The 19,328-nt window shown below is 39.2% G+C and overlaps 1 protein-coding gene across 4 annotated transcripts in view; it reads left to right on the plus strand.

Moving 5' to 3' along the window:
• The first annotated feature begins 982 nt into the window (after positions 1 to 982).
• The window catches only part of KLKB1 (kallikrein B1), a 42,472-nt gene continuing 24,126 nt past the window's right edge, over positions 983 to 19,328 (plus strand). The window contains exons 1-4 of one of the 4 annotated variants that reach the window (XM_063664386.1): positions 983 to 2,212; positions 13,071 to 13,256; positions 13,856 to 13,914; positions 17,755 to 17,917. In XM_063664386.1, the coding sequence (XP_063520456.1) occupies positions 13,857 to 13,914; positions 17,755 to 17,917 (221 nt within the window). In that variant the 5' untranslated portion in view covers positions 983 to 2,212; positions 13,071 to 13,256; position 13,856. Of the gene's footprint in view, positions 2,213 to 8,413; positions 10,783 to 13,070; positions 13,257 to 13,855; positions 13,915 to 17,754; positions 17,918 to 17,981; positions 19,099 to 19,328 lie in introns of those variants that run through there. The other 3 variants (XM_054484233.2, XM_063664385.1, XM_054484235.2) reach the window with 3 other exon arrangements.

The raw sequence follows: 19,328 nt of genomic DNA on the forward strand, positions 1-19,328 counted from the left end.
ATGCTGAGGCTCACTGCATGTCTGCCCTGCCCACTGTTCAGTGGGTCCACCCTACTTGGGAACCCAAGAGCCAGTATATTGCCATTTGCTTACAAGGACTGTCTTTCATTTATGACCAAAAGCAAGTTAGTACGTGTCAAGTCAGCCGCAGGATGAAGGAAGGGCCCCCATTCTGGATATGATCTTAGGTCTTCACCCTATTTTCTTTGTGCTGTTCAATAATTCTGTAGATTGGATTATCAGCATATATGCCCACCAGTCATTTAAATGCAATACCATTCAAGAAAATGCAGAGTTTTCTCTTTTCTAGATAGTAGGAAAATTAAAGTTACACTGCATTGTTTTAGAAGACAGCTAGGCTTAACACATCAGTCTAGTGTTTTTGGTTCTGCCTTGATGACTTTCTGGACTAATTAGTCATTTTTCTCCATCTCTAATTAAACCAGGTTCATTTTCCTGCTGGCTAGCTGTATGCCACATTTCAGGGATAAATCTCTCATCTCTAATTACCAAAATGGACTGGTTGCATCCTTGCCTCAGTTTCTTGTCCAGAAGTTCACCAAATGGTTATTTCCTTGGGCTGAATTCAGTTTTGGAATTAACTCCGGCATTTAGCTGTTGATCTTGTTCTCTTTATCCTAGTAGATAAGTTTTTGGCACGTTCTTTCTCCTTCCCATCATTCTCCTCTTTACCCATCGCTTTCTTTCTGTTGGGGTTTGCATTTATTGATCTCTGCCTTTCCTGATACTACTCAATTTATGTTTCACAGAAATAACGGCTATACTTAAACTCAGGTTCCTATATAAAAATGTTGGGATAACTTTGTTCCTTCAATAAGGGTCATACGGACAGTATAGATCTTATCAGGAAGAAAAATTATCACAATATTTAGACATGACTGTCTTACTTTAAAAATGGTTTCAGTTTACTTTCAGATTCCATATATAGTTTTAAAATACATGTTTTAGCTGAATAGTAAAAAAAAAAAGTGTAGGCACAGGAGTGTAGAGTAGCTTTTTCTTTCTCTTTCTCTTTCTTTCTTTCCCTTTCTTTCTTTTTCTTTCTTTCCTTCTTTCTTTCCTTGCTTTCTCTCTTGCTTTCTCTCTCTCTCTCTCTCTCCTTTCTTTCTTTCCTTTTTTTTTCCCTATATTCTACCTCTAGGCTTTGCCTCATTGCTTGTTCCAGTCAAGCCCAAGTTTTAAGTTTTATGCTTATGGAAATACAATAAATTGAGACATTTATTTATTTATTTATTTATCTATTTTTCGAGACAGGGTCACCTAGGCTGGAGTGCAGTGGTGCAATCGTGGCTCACTGCAACCTTCACCTACTGGGCTCAAGGGGATCCTCCCACCTCAGTCTGCTGAGTAGCTAGGACTACAGGTGCATTCCACCATGCCTGGCTAATTTTTGTGATCTTTCTTGTACAATTTGGGTTTGGCCATGTTTCCCAGGCTAAATTAAGACATTTAAATCACTCAGTCACAACTAATTTTTTCATATTGCCACATCTTCCTAGGAGTGGGATTGTGCTTCCGTCTTTTCAGCTGTCTATGCCTTAATTTTGACTCCCATCAAATAATGCTTGAAGTTGTAGCCGGTGTTGGTTTATTATTACCAAAAACAATGCTGTTCTGGAAAGGCAAGGACTGCAGTGTCTCATATGATGCAATTGGACGGCACCTCAAGATGACATTTGCTCCCACCAAAGGGTATTCAGCAGAACAAGGACCAATCAGAATTCATCCAGCAATCATTTTCAGTGTCATCTAAGACCGGCAGGTAATAGCTTACATGTGTGATTGTGACTCTCATGTGAGCATGAGATGGTTCACAACTGTGGGTAAAGGAACCTTCCTGTTCTCAATCTCTTGTTTTTAAAAAATATTTCATTCCTTATTCATGTGCTTATTTATTTATCATTTTATTCTTTCATTCATAAAAGTCTGCCAAGTGCTATTCAGGTAACTGGGGAAAGACAGCAAGCAAGCCCCAATCCTACCAGCAAGGTGTTACAGACAGTGGGCATCTGAAAAACAACAGAGAAATGGACAAGGAGGTAACAGAACGGCAGGGAGTAAGAAGCGTTACGCAGAAAGGCAAAGAATGGTAAAGAGACAGGAGGTGGAAGAGATGGAAGGTGCCTTTTCAGATGAGATGCTTGCTGGAGGATGGCATCCTGAGGAGATGATGTTTGAGCAGTGGTCTGAAGTGAGTCCCGTGGGGATCTGGGACAAGGGGAGGTGGAGAGGGCTGTATCCTGGAACGTGTCTAAGGGGAGGTTCTAGAGAAAAATCCTCTTTCAGGCTCGTGCAGTTTGTTGGAATATTCAATGCTTTGGGATGGTAGGGGTGAAATCCCCATGTTCTTTTTGGCTGTTGTCCAGAGATGACTCTCAGGTCCTGCCCCGTGACCCATCTCAAAGCCAGCACTGGAGCAGTTCCCTGCTGTCAATCGCTCTTAGCGCTGGAATCTCTCTGACATCTCCTTATGCTGACCGCAGAGGAAAACTCTGCTTTTAACGGGCTTCTGTGATAAGATTCGGCCCACTCTGATTGACTCCATTTTGATTAGCACAAAGCCGAGTGTTTAGTAATCTTAACCCCATCTGCAGAATTGCTTTTCTCATGTAGCATAATCATGGGCAGATGTGATATCTCGTTTCATTCACTGTCCCCAGGATTTGAGTGGGAGATTTGGGAGAAAGTTTTAGAATTCTGCTTACCACGCCTCTTTTCAATTTAGTTCTGATTTGGTTCACCTGAATCTACAGAGGTTTTTTTAGTTTTATTGTGTTACTAGAATGTAACATGTTTCACTGTAAGAAAACTCCAAACTAAACACAGACGCATATTTAAATAGGTTAAAAGTCTGTAATCTCATCTTTTAGAAAAACAAACCCTGAGGGTTTCTGCTGTGATTTGAAGGCAGGGCACTTTTGTCCCAGGTTTTTTGTTTTTTGTTTTTTGTTTTTGTTTTTGTTGTTGTTGTTGTTTTCTGCTGAGCCTGGTAGCAGATAAAATCTAAAATGTAAACTCTTTTCTACTGCACAAAGTAGAGAGATTTGTTGACTACTGCTGCACCACTTGATATCCTAAAAGACAGCACAACATGCATATTTAAAATATGCTACTTCATTCTCGCCAGAAAATATTTTATTGGCAACATTATCCTACATTTCTAATAAATATAGTTCTGCATTCCAGTAATATACATAAAATATTTATTTAGGAATCGACTCCAAAAACTCTAATTTACTAATCAAGATGATGTACTGTAATTTCAAAGAATAGAAAACAAAGGAGATTTAGTGGGCAAGTCATTGTGGTCTTTAAATATTTTAAAAGCAGAAAAGGAGAATCAATTGTTTTGTGTGGGTCTAGTACGTAAATCTAGGACTGAAGGATAGAAGTTGCAAGGAGGTGTATTTCGGTATACAGGAAGATTTTTTCTTTTCTTAAAAATAAAATTAAAATAGAGCTCCCTGAGCTCTGAAATAAAATAAAATTAAAATAGAGCTCCCTGAGTTGGAGCAGGCTTCTTAGGAAACCAGTTTCTCCTCAGTTGAAGTATTTTGACAGGAAAGTCTAAAGTCTATGTCAGAAGTGTTATCCAGCAGGTTTCAGCCAACCTTATCTGCAGAGTCAGATAATAAATCTTCTTGGCTTTTGAGGCCATGCTGCCTCTGTAGCAACTTCTTAACTCTGCCATTGTAAGGTGAAAGCAGGCATAGACAGCAACTGAATGAATGGCCATGGCTGTATTTCAATAAAACTTTATTTACAAAAACAGGTGCAAAGCCAAATGTGGTCTGTGAACTGTGGTTTGTCAAGCCTGATATATTGCATTTCCTGAATTGGGTGGGAATAGGACCTAAACATCAAGCCAGTCCCTTCCAAATCTAAGATTTCAGTGTTATATGATTCTTTGGTAGGGTGTAGGAAGGCATAGGTATCATTTGCTAAAATATCCCTCTAGGAGGAGCTATCCATATCCATCCATTATTCACTGTGCCTGCAAGCAACTCTAATAAAAAAAAAGTTCAGTTAGATGAGGTTTCAGCTACATGCCACCAAATAAGTGGGAATGTTATAAGCATTTTTTAAAATGGAAACCTGTGCATAAACTATGTGACCCTAAAATAAAATTAGGGTCCTTTTGAGTGCAGCATTTTTCTACCTTTTTTGATGTATCATTTACAAATAAAAATTATATATATCTACTGTGTACAACATAGTGTTTTGATATACATGTACATTGTGAAATGATTACCATAGTCAAGCTAATTAACATGTCCATTATTTTACATAGTTATCGTTTGTGTGTGTATGTGTGTGTGCTGAGAACCCATCAGATCTATTCTCTAGCGAAGTTCATTGTATATGATACAGTATTATGAACTATAGTCACATGTTTGCATTAGTCAGCATTCTCTAGAAGGACAGAACTAATAGGATAGATGTACATATAAAGGAGAGTTTATTAAAGAGTATTGACTCACACAATCACAAGGTGAAGTCCCACAATAGTCCGCCTGCAGGCTGAGGAGCAAGGAAGCCAGTCCTAGTCCCAAAACCTCAAAAGCAAGAAAGTCGACAGTGCAGCCTTCAGTCTGTGGTCGAAGGTCCAAGAGCCCCTGGCAAACCACTGGTGTAACTCCAAGAGTCCAAAAGCTGAAGAACTTGGAGTACAATGTTCAAAGGCAGGAAACATCCAGCACAGGAGAAAGATGAGGGCCAGAAGACTTAGCCAGTCTAGTCCTTCCATGTTCCTCTGCCTGCTTTTATCCTAGCCCTGCTGGCAGCTGATTAGATGTTGCCCACCCAGATTGAGGGTGGGTCTGCCTCTCCCAGTCAACTGACTCAAATGTTAATCTCCTTTGGCAACACCCTCACAGACACATCCAGGAACAATAGTTTGCATCCTTCAATCCAGTCAAGCCGACACTCAATATTAACCATCACAAGTCCACGCCTTGTCTACTTGAACCCATACACATCTCCTGAAATCATATATAATCTTCAAATAAAGACAATAATAAGGTCATAATTATGTTAGGTAATACATAATACAGCTGTCCTTTGTACAACCAGAAATATACCAATCCCCAACCCAAATGCTATTACATGAAGTTAACAACATCTAAATGCTGATTTGAAGTAAATAAATCTTATGTCACATGATAAAGGAAAAAAGAAAGGAAATAAAATGAAGATATTTTCTTAGTACAAGTGCATGCATACACAAACATGTTCCTAACAAAATAAGGAGGAAATATGACAATTACAGTCCTCATTTCTGCAGCTGGTCACGTGGGCATAGCTGATATTGATGACTACCTTCTTCTACTACCCATTCGGTATTCCTTTTGCCTTCAGCAAGCATCTCAGCAGGTTGTGGTTTTTTACCTGGTGGAATGACCCAAACATTCATTCCTAAGGGGTCGGGGCCATATGTAGCACTGCCTGGATTGCGCTGTTGTAGTTTCCCATTGACCTTAATCACAGGTCATACTAAGAGTTGTAATACTAAGAGTTGTCTGAAGGGATCTCCTGTATTCCTCGCATACTCTTCCTTACCTTCATTGTGGACTAATAGACTAACTTCATCCTGATAGTCCAGGTCAATCACCACAGCCAACACTGCAACTCCCTTCTTAGCCTGTTGACTTAGAGGTAAAAGGAGCTCAAAGTGTCCAGGTGGCAATCTTAACTTCCAGTTTAGTGGAATCCTTGTTGTGTCTTCTGGTGGCAGCATTTTTCTCTCTGAAACTAACACAACTAAGCAAGCAGAAAGTAATGTCTTGGGAACAGGAAGCAAAAATTTTGCTAGTGGATAGCTAGGGGTGATGGTGAGTGGTGCCACTTCCACTTCTGCCCCTTGATTCCTAGACCTGTGAATCATGGCTATGGGAGAAACAGTGCCATATATTGGACGTTGATTCAGAGCATACATAGCCTTCTGGAGAATTTTTGCCCCAGCCCTGCAAAGTATTGTCCCCTAGTTGGCATTGTAATTGTGACTTCAAATGGCCAATTCCACCGTTCTATCAATACAGCTGCTTCAGGATGATGGGAAACAATGTTGTACATTAGATCCTCCAACGTATTCACACTGCATAATTGAGACTTTGGTCCCTTTGACCAAAACCACCCCATAGCCGGCACTCCCCATACTCTGGCTACCACCATTCTACTCTCTGTTACCATGACTTTGACTTTTCTAGATTCTGCATGTAGTTGTAAGTGCCTCTCTTCAGATGATCATATGATTTTTGTCCTTCATTTTGTGAATGTGGTATATAGCATTTATTGAGTTGCATATGTTGAACCATCCTTGCATCCCAGGCTCAGTTGATCATGATCCGTTTAATGTGTTGTTGAATTTAGTCTGGCTAACATTTTCTTCAGGATTTTTGGATCTATGTTCATCAGGAATATTGATCTATAATTTTAATTTCATTTTCTTGTGATGTCCTTGTTTGGCTCTGCTATCAAAGTAATGCTGGCCTCATTAAATGAGATTGGAAGTGTTTCCTCCTTTTCAGTTATTTGAAAGAGTTTGAGAAGGATTGATGTTAATTCTTCTTTAAATGTTTATAGACTTCACCAGTGAAGACATCAGGTCTTGAGCTTTTCTTAGTTGAGAGTTTTTATTTCTGATTCAATCTCCTTACTCATTATTGGCCTGTTCAGATTTTCTGTTTCTTCTTGGTAGGTTGTATGTTGCTAGGAATTTATCTATTTCTTCTATGTTATTTAATTTGTTGATGTACTGTTTTTCATAGTAGTCTCATGATTTTCTGTATTTCTGTGGTATCCATTGTATAATTCATTTATAATTTTATTTGGGTTTTTTTCTTTTTCTCCTAATTAGGCTAAAGATTTCTTGATTTATCTTTTTAAAAACAACAACAGTGTCATTGACCTTTTCTGTTGTTTTTCTAGTCTCTATTTCATTTATCTCTGCTCTGATCTTTATTATTTTCTTTCTTCCTCTGTCTTTGGGCTTAGTTTTTTTTTTACTTTTTTATTGCTTCAGGTGTAAAGTTAGGATATTTCAGATCTTTCTGTTTTCTTAAGGTAGGCGTTTATCACTATAAAATTCCTTCTTAGAACTGCTTTTGCTGCATCCCATGAGTTTTCAATGCCACAGATGTTTCTCTTTTCGTTTTTCTCAAGATATTTTTTGATTTTCCTTTTGATTTCTTCTTTGACTCATTGGTTGTTCAGGAGCATGTTAATTTTCACGTATTTGTGAATTTTCCATTTTGCCTTTTATTATTGAATTCTACTTTTGTGCCATTATGGTTGGAAAAGATACTTGATATGATTTCAATCTTCTTAAATTTGTTAAGATGTTTTTCATGGCCTAACATGTGACCTATCCTGGAGAATGTTCTGTGTGCACTTAAAAAGAATGTGCATTCTTTGGAATGCTGCTTTTGGAAGGAATGTTCTGCACATGTCTGTTAGGTCTATTGGTTTATAGTGTTTTGAAATCCACAGTTTCCTTGTTGATTTTCTGTCTAGGTGATCTATTCATTGTTGAAAGCATGTTGCTATTTATTTCTTTTTTAATTATGTTAACATTTGTTTTATAGCTTTAGATGCACTGATGTTGGGTACATTATGTATTTACAATTGTTATATTCTCTTAATGAATTGATGCTTTTACCGTTATATAATGATCTTCTCTGTCAGTTGTGACAGTATTTGACTTAAACTCTATCTCATCTGTTATAAAGATAGCCACCTCTGCTTTCTTTTGGTTACCATTTGAATGCAATCTCTTTTTGCATCCCTTCACTTCCAGCTTATGTCTGTACTTAAAGCTAAAGTTAGTCTTTACAGGCAGCATATAGTTAGATCTTGTTTTATATTCTCTCATCCACTCTGTCTTTTGATTGGATAATTTAATACATCTACATCTAAAGTAATCGTTGGTAGGTAAAGACTTACTACTATCATGTTGTTAATTGTTTTCTGGTTGTTTTGTAGCTCCTTTGTTGCTTCTTTTTGTCTCACTGTCTTCCTTTGTGACTTAATGACTTTTTTGGAGCAATTTGCTTGATTCCTTTCTCTTTATGTTTTGTGTATCTACTACAAACTTTTTCTTTGTGGTTATCGTGAGGTTTACATAAAATATTTCATAGTTATAACCATCTATTTTAATCTGGTAACAACTTCGACTGCATTTAAAAATACTGTATTTTAACTTCTCCTCCTCCCACATTTTATTATTCGTGCCATAGTTTATATCTTTTGCAAGTTGTGTATTCATTAGCAAATTGTTGTATAGTTATTTTTTAATACTTTTGTTTTTTAACTTTTATACTAGAGTTAAAAGTGACTGTTGCACAATAACAGTATTGGAGTATTCTGTATTTGACTGTATAAGAATACCTTTAATGGAGTTTTATTTTTTCATATGTTTTCATGTTACTTAGTGTCCTTTTGTTTAAACTTGAGAATTCCCTTTAGCATTTTTTGTAAGGCAGGTTTAATGGTGTTGAAATCTCACAGCTCTTATTTGTCTGGTGATATGATTTGGCTCTGAGCTCCCACCCAAATCTCATCTCTAATTGCAATCCCCAGGTGTCAAAAGAGGGACCTGTTGGGAGATGATTGGATCATGAGGTGTGTTCCCCCCATTATGTTCTCATGATAGTGAGGGTATTCTCATGAGATCTGATGGTTTAAAAGTGGCAGTTACCCCTGTGCACATGCTCTCTGTCTCTCCTGCTGCCTTGTGAAGAAGGTACCTGCTTCCCCTTCACCTTCCACCATAATTGTAAGTTTCCTGAGGCCTCCCCAGCCACAAGGAACTGTGAGTCATTTAGACCTCTTTTGTTTATAAATTACCCAGTCTCAGGTGATATCTTTTAGCAGTGTGAAAATAAACAATACAGAGAATTGGTACTGGCAGAGTGAGGTACTGCTATAAAGATAATCTGAAAATGTGAAGGCAACTTTGAAACTGGGTAACAGGCAGAGGTTGGAACAGTTTGGAGGGCTCAGAAGAAGATAGGAAGATGTGGGAGTTTGAAACTTCCTAGATACTTGTTGAATGGTTTTGACCAAAATGCTGATAGTCGTATTGACAATGAAGTCCAGGCTGAGGTGGTCTCAGATGGAGACGAGGAACTATTGGGAGCTGGAACAAAGGTCATTCTTGCTATGCTTTAGCGGAGGCTGGCAGCATTTTGCCCCTGCCCTAGAGATCTGTGGAACTTTGAACTTGAGAGAGATGATTTAGGGTATCTGTCAGAATAAATTTCTAAGCAGAAAAGCATTCAAGATATAACCCGGCTTTTTCTGAAAGCGTACAGTCAAGTCGTATGCCTTCACAAAGAGATGGTATGAAATTGGAACTTACGTTTAAAAGGGAAGCAAAGCATAAAAGTTTGGAAATTTTGCAGCCTGACCATGTGGTAGAAAAGAAAAACCAATTTTCTGAGGAGAAATTCAAGCCGGCTGCAGAAATTTACATAAGTAACAAGGAGCTGAATGTTAATTGCCAAACAATGGGGAAAATGTCTCCAGGGCATTTCAGAGGTCTTCAAGACAGAGGTCTTCAAGGCAGCCCCTCCCATTACAAGCCCAGAGGCCTAGGAGGGAAAAATGGTTTCATGGGCCCCGCTGCTCTGTGCAGCCTTGGGACTTGGTGCCCTGTGCCACTCCAGCTCCAGCTGTGACTAAAAGGGTCCATAGCTCAGGCTGTTGCTTCAAGGGTGCAAGCCCCAAGCCTTGGTGGCTTCCATGTGCTCTTGGGCCTGCAAGTGCACAGAAAACAAGAGTTGAGCTTTGGGAGCCTCTGCCTAGATTTCACAGGATGTGTGGAAACACCTGGCTGTCCAGGCAGAGGCCTGCTACAGGGACACAGTCATCATGGAAAACCTCTATTAGGGCAATGCAGAGGTGAAATTTGGGGTTGGAGCCCACACACAGAATCCCCACTGGAGCACTGCCCAGTGGAGCTGTGAAAAGAGTTCCCCCATCTTCCAGACCCCAGAATGGTAGATCCACTGACTGGAAAGTTGCAGGCACTCAGTGCCAACCCATAAAGGTAGCCATAGGGGCTGTACCCTGCAAAGCCACAGGGACAGAGCTGCCCAAGGCCTTTACAGCCCACCCGTTGCATCAGCATGCCCTGGATGTGAGACAGGGGCTCAAAGGAGATTATTTTGGAGCTTTAAAATTTAATGACTTCCCTGCTAGGTTTTGCACATGCTTGGGACCTGTGGCCCCTTTATTTTGGCCAATTTCTCCCATTTGGAATGGGAACATTTACCCAATTCTGTACCCCCATTGTATTTTGGAAGTAACTAACTTGTTTTTTATTTTAAAGGCTCATTGAGGGAAGGGACTTGCCTTGTCTCAGATGAGACTTTGGACTTGGACTTTTGGGTTACTGTGGAATGAGTTAAGACTTTGAGGGACTGTTGGAAAGACATCATTGGTTTTGAAATCTGAAAAGGACATGAGATTTGGGAAAGGCCAGGGGAAGAATGATATGGTTTGGCTCTGTGTCCCCACCCAAATCTCATCTTGAATTGTAATCCCCACATGGGATTACATGGGAGGGGCCTGGTGAGAGTTGATTGGATCATGGGGGTGGTTTCCCCTGTGCTGTGATCTCATGATAGTGAGGGATTTAAAAGTGGCAGTTTCCCCCACACATACACACACTCTCTCTCCTATCACCTTGTGAAGAAGGTGTCTGCTTCCCCTCTGCCTTCCATCATGATTATAAGTTTCCTGAGGCCTCCCCAGTCATGGGTAACCGTGAGTCAGTTAAACCTCTTTTGTTTATAAATTACCCAGTCTCAGGTAGTGTCTTTACAGCAGTGTGAAACTAGACTAATACATCTGGGAAATTCTTTTTGTCTCCTTCCTTTCTGAAGGACAGCTTTGCCTGATATTATATTCTTGGTTGCCAGGTTTTGTACTTTCAATACTTTGAATATATCATCCCACTCTCTCTTGGCCTACATGATTTCTGCTGAGAAATCCACCAGTAATCTTATGAAGCTTCCCTTGTATGTGAAGAATTGCTTTTCTCTTGCTTCTTTGAAAATTCTCTCTTGTCATGGTGAGGATCTCTCTTTTTTTTTTTTTTTTAGATGGAGTCTCACTCTGTCATCCAGGCTGGAGTGCAGTGGCGCGATCTCAGCTCACTGCAAGCTCCGCCTCCTGGGTTCATGCCATTCTCCTGTCTCAGCCTCTGGAGTAGCTGAGACTACAGGTGCCCGCCACTACGCCTGACTATTTTTTTTTTGTATTTTTAGTAGATACGGGGTTTCACTGTGTTAACCAGGATGGTCTCAATCTCCTGACCTCATGATCCACCCATCTCGGCCTCCCAAAGTGCTGGGATTACAGGCATGAGCCACCGCGCCCGGCCGAGGATCTCTTTATATTTAATCTATTTGGAGTTCTTTTGGGCTTCATAAATCTGGATGTTTATTTCATTTATGTCTCCAAATTTTGAGAGTTTTCTATTCTTATTTTTTAAAATAAGTTTCTGCAACTTTCTCTACTTCTTCTGGAACTCTTATAATGCGTATTAGTTTTCTTAACAGTGTCCTCTAAGTCTTGTCAGCTTTCTGCAATTTTTATCATTCCTTTTATTACTCTGACTGGGTAATTTCAAATGACCTGTATCTGAGCATGCTGATTCTTTCTCCTGCTTGATCTAGTCTGCTGCTGAAGCTGTTTGTGAATTTTTTCAATTCAGTCATTTTGTTCTTCAGCTCCAGAATTTCTGTTTGGTTCTTTTTTATGGTTCCTATCTATCTTTTTGTTGAACTTCTAATTTTGCTCATGTATTGTTTTCCTGATTTTGTTTACTGTCTATCTATATTGTTTTGTAGCTCATTGAGCTTTCTTAAGGCAATTATTTTTAACTCTTTGTCATGCAGTATAGATCTCCATTTCTTTAGGGTCACCTCCTGCTGCTTTATTTCCTTCCTTTGGTGGTTTCTTGTTTCCCTAATTATTTGTGATCAGTGTGGCCTTGCATTGAAGTAGGCACCTATTTCAGTTTTTACATACTAGCTTCAGCAGAGAAAGCCATTCACTAGTCAGATTGACCAGAGATTGTGGGTGGGCTGTCTATTGGGGTCTATGCACAGGATTTCTGCTGGAGTTCTAAGGTGGGCAGGGCTGGATTCTGGGTTCATTCACTGCGGTTGTCTGTATTCTCTGCACAAGGACTGGCTTGAAGCATGGATCCTTGGAAGCTGACTTGGCATTGAAATGAGCCTTAAGCCTGAGTCTGCAGGGGCCAGCCTAACATGGGGATCACCTGGCACCTGAGTTCATGGTGATAGGCCTATTCCTGAGTTTATTCAGGCTGTCCTGGGAACAAGGTCCACTGGGGTGAGCCCAGCATCTGGGTCCACATGGCCCAGTGTGGATCGAGATCTCTGGAGGCTGACCTGGTGCCGGATCTGCAGGGGATGGCCTGGATTCTAGGCCCATGGGTACCAACTGGGAGCCTTGGGTTGCTGGGGCTAATGTGGAGGCTAGAGTTTTGGGGGCCAGGCTAGAGCTGGAGCAGGCCTGAAGTCTAGGTCTTCTGTGGCCATCTTGAAGCCTGGAGCCCCAGGAGCTGACCTGGTCTGGGGTGAGCATGGGGCTGAGGCCACAGAGGCCGGTCTGGCCTGTGGCAGGCCTGAATCTTGGTGCTGGGCTTTACTGGAGTGGGCTTGGTGCTTGGGATCTGTGGTGAAGTTGGGTGCTATCTTAACTGTCCCTCTTCCATGCAAGAGGGTGTCTCTCTCCATACTGTGCTGCCCAGGCTTGAAGGTGGGGTGACACTGACAATGTGAAATTGTCCTTCCTATACACTCCATTGTGTCTTTTCTTATTGCTGTGCTGCAATGCAGCCAGGTGGTATAACCTCTCACCTGATTCCTTAGCTCTAGTGAAGTTATTTTTGTGTGTGGATACTTGTTCAAATTGATGTTTCTGCAAGGGATGAGCGCTAGAAACTCCTGTTCTGACAAACTCCTATTCCTATTCTTGCTGACATCATTCCCTGAAATAGTTAATATACTTAACAGCTGAACACGGATAGGATGTTCATGGAATATGTTGACAGGACAAAAAGTTGAAACTGTTGGCAGAAACCCAAAGTCAATATTGAAGCCAAGCAAAATATTGCCTGCAGTGCCACATTAAAACAGCTTGAAGACCGTTCATTTTTAAGTGACAAGAGACTCACCTCCAAGAAGCAGTTGTGTTTTCAGGTAGCAAATTTCTATTATTCTGATTGTTTCCAAATAAACTATAATTTTTAAAGTATAATTTTTTACTTTATGAGAAAATTAGTCATTTGTATTCTAATTTCCTGAGTATGTAGAGAGTATAGATAATGTCCCTTTATGTAGAAATATTTAAATGTAAGATGATTTTAAATCAGAAAGAATATTTGATTGATTTAAAATTTTTAAATGGGCTTTAATATTTTCAGAGGTTTTCATAGGGATTTTTGGACTGACATTATTGCCATTATTTATTAATTTTGTTTTTGCCCAAATCAAGAGGTTTCATAATTGTTTACTCTCTCTCTACCAATTCCCTTTCCAACATTGGCCACAGAGTTGGCCAATCAACAATAAACACAACAGTAGTCTGGAGGTCTCAATTTGTGTCTTGGGAAGCATTATAAATTTTCCAACTCCCTAGACACAAATGTACAAAAAAAATCCCCTGTTTTCTATACCAGTAATTGTGTGCTTTGTCTTGCAATTCAGACATTTACAAGAAAATCTAAATCACCTTAAATTAAGATTTATGTTAAATGTGGTCTAAAACCAGCAGAGTTATGTATTATTTTCTTTTTTAGAATGATTTTATTCAAGCAAGCAACTTATTTCATTTCCTTGTTTGCTACAGTTTCCTGTGGTAAGTGAATTATCTATAAAACATGAAATTCAGGCTAAGACAGGAGTAGCCAAGCAAGTGGCACCACCCCTGGAGAAAGCTATTGAACATACAACTTCGGGGATGGAGATTGTCCCTGGTGATTCAGGACATATGTCTATTTAGTGTTCCAGAACAAGGACCACTTGTCAGATATATTGCTCTAGACATACATTACAGACTAGAGGAAGGAGCTCAGAAGTAGGAATGTCTTGGGACTTGTGTTAACAAAAACTTCTGTTCGCAGATGACACTCTGCAAAGCAAAACTCAAAACGAAAAAAATTAGTCCTCTATTTTTATTATCAACATTGAAAAATTAAACTTTATCTGAAAATTCAAAAGAGTGCTAGGCATTTTATAGTGTCTGGGTCCAATCCAAGTATCTGTTAGGTACACGATACATAGTTTTACTCTGGACCGCTAGGGAACTATTTCAAAAATGAAAGTAACTGGTTTAAATTTAACTTAGCAAACCATGCATTTGGATAGTTCTAGGTGAATAGCTTTCAACACCATATTTAGATCTTATTTCTCTATTAATTTCATTAATTTTTGGAGAATAAAAATGATTCTGGACATTTCATTAATCATTGTAGAGGGAGTTTTCTCTGTGTCCCCACAAGGCATGATTCTGGTCTACAGTGACTTAAGAGGGCCACACCACAATGAGTATTTAACTTTCCTCTCAGATGTATGGCTACAATAAACATCTATAGGTAAGGTTTACATTCATAAAGAGACTTTTTTTTCCAGGAAAAAAGGCTTTTATTCCCCCTAAATCACAACTCCCCTGTGTCTGTCCCTCAACCGTGATTGCTTTTCTAAACCGTAATATACAAACCCATGTGCAAATCCACTGAAAGGTGAGAAGGAGCATAAGCCAGAGACACTGGGAACCACGGCCAGCTCCAGGGGGTTTTTCTTTTTTTTGTTTTGTTTTGTTTTTTGGCAAAATAAATCATGATTATGGCTAGGAAAATTAGGGATGTAAACAAGCAAAAATTTAGAAACTGCATATTGCATGTAGTCCCCAAATTCAGAAACATTCATCATTAAACATCTTTTGTTTAGTCTTTCAGATATTTTTCTACATATGCCTATTTGCACATTTCACAAAAAAGTTATTAACTATGGACACTCTTTGACTTGCATTTTCCACTTATAGCTATCTTTTGGTGCAAATAAGTAATATATTTTGGAGCTTGCTATTCTTCTCTTTTTATGGTATTTTTGTGTACACATTCTTATGCACTTGTTCAGTTATTTCTGTAGAATACATTTTTTGAAATAAAAATACTGGATTCAAAGGTATGAATATTTTTGAAGGTTTTATGGTGTCCCATCATGAAATTATCTTTCAGAAAGGTTACTCCCTAGTTGACTTTTTCTACCAGCTAGTAAGAGTGCTCGTTTACCCCACTTAGGCCAACTCTGACAGGCTTCTGTTGCTTTGCATCGTGACATATTTATCTTTCTGGAAACAGTGTCCTAATTTATCTCTGCAGAGCTACTGCCTCTCAGTTTTGGTCCATGTGGTTCTGGTGACCCTGATTCTTCTGCTGAACCAGAAAGTGCACACATCTTCCTGGCTGTAGTGACCCAATCAGAGCCAACATCTTGCAACGAAGCTTTTGTTTAGACATCTAGAAATAAGACTTTTATGTTTTTTTTTCCAATTTGACTTGAAACATAAGAGAATACAGAGGCCTGAGTTGTCGGTACTATTTTGCTACTACGTGGAGCTTGAGAGTAATGGTAACACCAAGACTGGAGCAAGTGGAAGGAGACACATTGTCCACTGATGCTATCAGTTGAGCACAATGTCCACTTACTTTTTAAGCCAGATTCACCGTGGGCTTTTTGGCTCCTGAACCAATAGATTTCATTTGTTTTCAAGCCACTTTGTACTAGGTTTTCCGTCATTTGCAGTCAAAACCAGTATACAAACACTGGTTATTTAATTTTTCATTTTTGCTAATCTCATGGATAAAATGGCTTCTAGTTGTTTTAACTTGCCTATATTTGTGATTCTTCCCATTTTCATATACTTACTAATCACTTCTATTTCTTTTGTAAATTATCTGTTCATGTTTGTCATCTAATTCTTTAAAATTAGAGTACTTTTCTTCTCATTATTGTTTATGGAATTGTTAAACAAGACTGAAGAACCTGCCCAAAGTCCATGGACAATGGGGGCCCATGTAAAAGCTCTGAAAGCCACCATCATTATGAGATAAATTCTATAATAGTGCTTTACATATGCTCCCAAATACAGCACAGACACAGCTATCATTGTCGTGGTCATCATTATCATCATGATCACCCACTTATGAGGATAAGCAAGAACACCTACTAGAAGTTACTTTCCACTCAGCAACAAAGTCGGTGTCTTTCTAGTCACTCCCTTCCCTGACTGTCACATGGCAGTTCACAGAGGCTCAGTTGCAGAATGAGAAGCTCTGGGCCAGGACCTGCCATTGTGTGCATCCTTGCATGCGAACTGGGGGCTGGAAGAGGAGTGACTGCTTGATAATTATGAGTCAGTCAAAACCACCAACTGTCTGAAAAAAATAGGCCTTTTGTAACTAGTATTGTCACTAAACCAACTCCTCCATGTTTTGTGCATACATGAAATCTAGGCAATACACTTGTATTCCCAAAACCTTCCACTTGAAGAGATCTGTGCTCTTTCCAAATATAAACCTTACCCAAGAGGTGGTCATCTTGGTCACACCACTGAGAGGGAGAGAAGCAGTCTTGCTGGGTTGGGTGGTCATAATGGGGCTCAGGGCCAGAATCCCAAGGAGGTAGGATAGCGCAGAGAAGATGGCACTCTCCAGTGCTTAATAAAATGCACGTGGTCTAAGCTGCCCATTCCCTCAAAGGCAATACAAAATAGGTACTATTTAAATTGAAGAGTAACTACTGCCCCAGGGAATGGACAGGTTGTCATTGGAATAGCCATGGTTAATGGTCAGTTGACAACTGAAATGAATGTGCTACCTGAACAGGAAAGCTTATTAACCAGATTTCAAAGACAGTCTTTCCGGGTAAATCCAAATTTACAAATTAAAGCCAGTAAAGACACCTAATTCTCTAATAATATGTGGGGTGCAGTGTATTTTAGAGCTGGGAATAATTCCAAACAACAAATAGTTTTTTCAGTTTAGCATACGCATGCATTTGCTTAAACTGTCTTAAAAATGAATAAAAAATATTGTCAGTTTGTTTGAATCATACTGAGATGAGGAACAATATTTAGCATTGCATGCTAGAAAAGAACACAGGATTGGGAGTCAGGGCTGGGTGACTGTCACAGGACTTTCACTAACTGTGTGGATCTTGGGCAAGTCTGTGTGCCCTGAGACTCCGTTATTTAACTTTCTTTTAAAAAACATAATCAAGATGCAGATAACAAAGCCTGCCTCTAACTTCCCTTACAGAATTGTGAGAAGCTGGTGGAGATATTTGTTACAAAAGTGTTTTGAAAATAGAGGAAATATTATTCTTCTTAAGGCATGATATTTTCATAGCAACAGGGAAAAACTAAGTTAGGATTTTATTTTATTGTGGAGAATTTATGTGCAAATTATTGTGCAATTTAATGGAAATAAGCCAATTTTTTATACAGAAGTACCCAGAAAATTAAATAACACTATACATTGTTCAAATAGTTGCCTTAATATATTTTATTTTCTCAGCATAATTAGAGTTATACAGGTCTTTGAGTAGTTAGTGGGAGAAGTTAAGAAAGCAGATATCTTTTTATTAAAAGTATTATTTGAATTATCCCAAATTAATTTTTATGGTTCTATCCCAGGATGTCTGACTCAACTCTATGAAAATACCTTCTTCAGAGGTGGGGATGTAGCTTCCATGTACACCCCAAATGCCCAATATTGCCAAATGATGTGCACATTCCACCCAAGGTGTTTGCTATTCAGTTTTCTTCCAGCAAGTTCAATCAATGACATGGAGAAAAGGTAAAAGTTGATATTTCATTATTGGAGAAGGCATTTTTCAAAACTGAATCAGTTTTGTGCAAAAAGGTGTAGTATAAGTGAGAGTTCTTTCTCAAACAGGATTCAAAGACCAGCTTCAGCAAAATCCCTTCAAGTGGTCCTTACAAATGCAGATTCCTAGGCCACAACCCAGATTTGCTGAACCAAAGTTTCTTGTGACCAGAAATCTGCATTTTAAACAATCACTGTGTTTATTTAAAGTAGTAGAAGCTAGTCATTTTCAAGCCTCAAAATGCTTGAACATTGTTGGGCTAAGAGATTGTCTCAAGAAAGAGTCTAACAGGTGAACATTTCATCTGAATAAAGAAACAGATTTAACTGCGTGACCCATGATCACATTAGTGGATAGCTCAGTCCGAAGAAAATAACATAAGACAAGCATTTTGCTGAGAATATAATTGAGAAAGATCTAGAACTTGTGATTTTGGGACAGGACAGATCTAAATGGTGCCTATAGTGAGCCAGTTTGGGCACCTATGGCATGATGCTGTGTATGCTGTGTGTGTGTTTGTGTGCTTGTGCTTGTGTGAATTTGTATTATTAACTGGAAATTTGTAAAAGTATTGGAAAAATAGTACTAACGATTTTTTTTTTTTTTTTTTTGTGATGGAGTCTCACTTTGTAGCCCAGGCTGGAGTGCAGTGGCACGATCTCGGCCCACTGCAACTTCCACCTCCCAGGTTCAAGCGATTCTCCTGCCTCAGCCTCCCAAGTAGCTGGGACTACAGGCACGCACCACCATGTCTGGCTAATTTTTGTAGTTTTAGTAGAGACAGGGTTTCACCATATTGGCCAGGCTGGCCTTGAACTCCTGACCTTGTGATCCTCCTGCCTCCACCTCCTAAAGTGTTGGGACTATAGGCGTGAGCCACTGCACTCGGCCGTAATTACAATTTTTATTAGGTCAGAGAGATGCTTATTAATCACGAGCCACAGTTTCATCCTAATGATTTTTCCTTTTGATTAATATCCACAGTAAGCTTTTATTTGTTGTTCCCATTTCCATATTCATAACTCTTTTCTCATCTTCACTCTATGTGAGTTTACCAACTAGAAATTGGACAGTCATTCTCTGATTCTACATGTTAAACTTGTAGAGAAAACTCAGATTGTATGTGAGGATCATCATATTAAAGGTGGAGGTAGGTTCTAGAATTCTTATAAATAATGAAATTAACATGAAGGTGGACATTTAAGACAGAGGGAAGTCTTCCATTAAGTGCAGACTACAAGGAGTTAAGAAAGATGAACACGATATACAAATCCAGCTCTTATCACTAAGTTAACTTTTTAAGTAAATGAAAGTATTTGCAAAAATAATTACCAATTGAGGACATAGTTGCCTGAAAGTTTAAGAACACAGGAAAAATCA

The sequence above is a fragment of the Pongo pygmaeus genome, chromosome 3, assembly GCF_028885625.2.
Source record: "Pongo pygmaeus isolate AG05252 chromosome 3, NHGRI_mPonPyg2-v2.0_pri, whole genome shotgun sequence".
Lineage (NCBI taxonomy): Eukaryota > Metazoa > Chordata > Mammalia > Primates > Hominidae > Pongo > Pongo pygmaeus.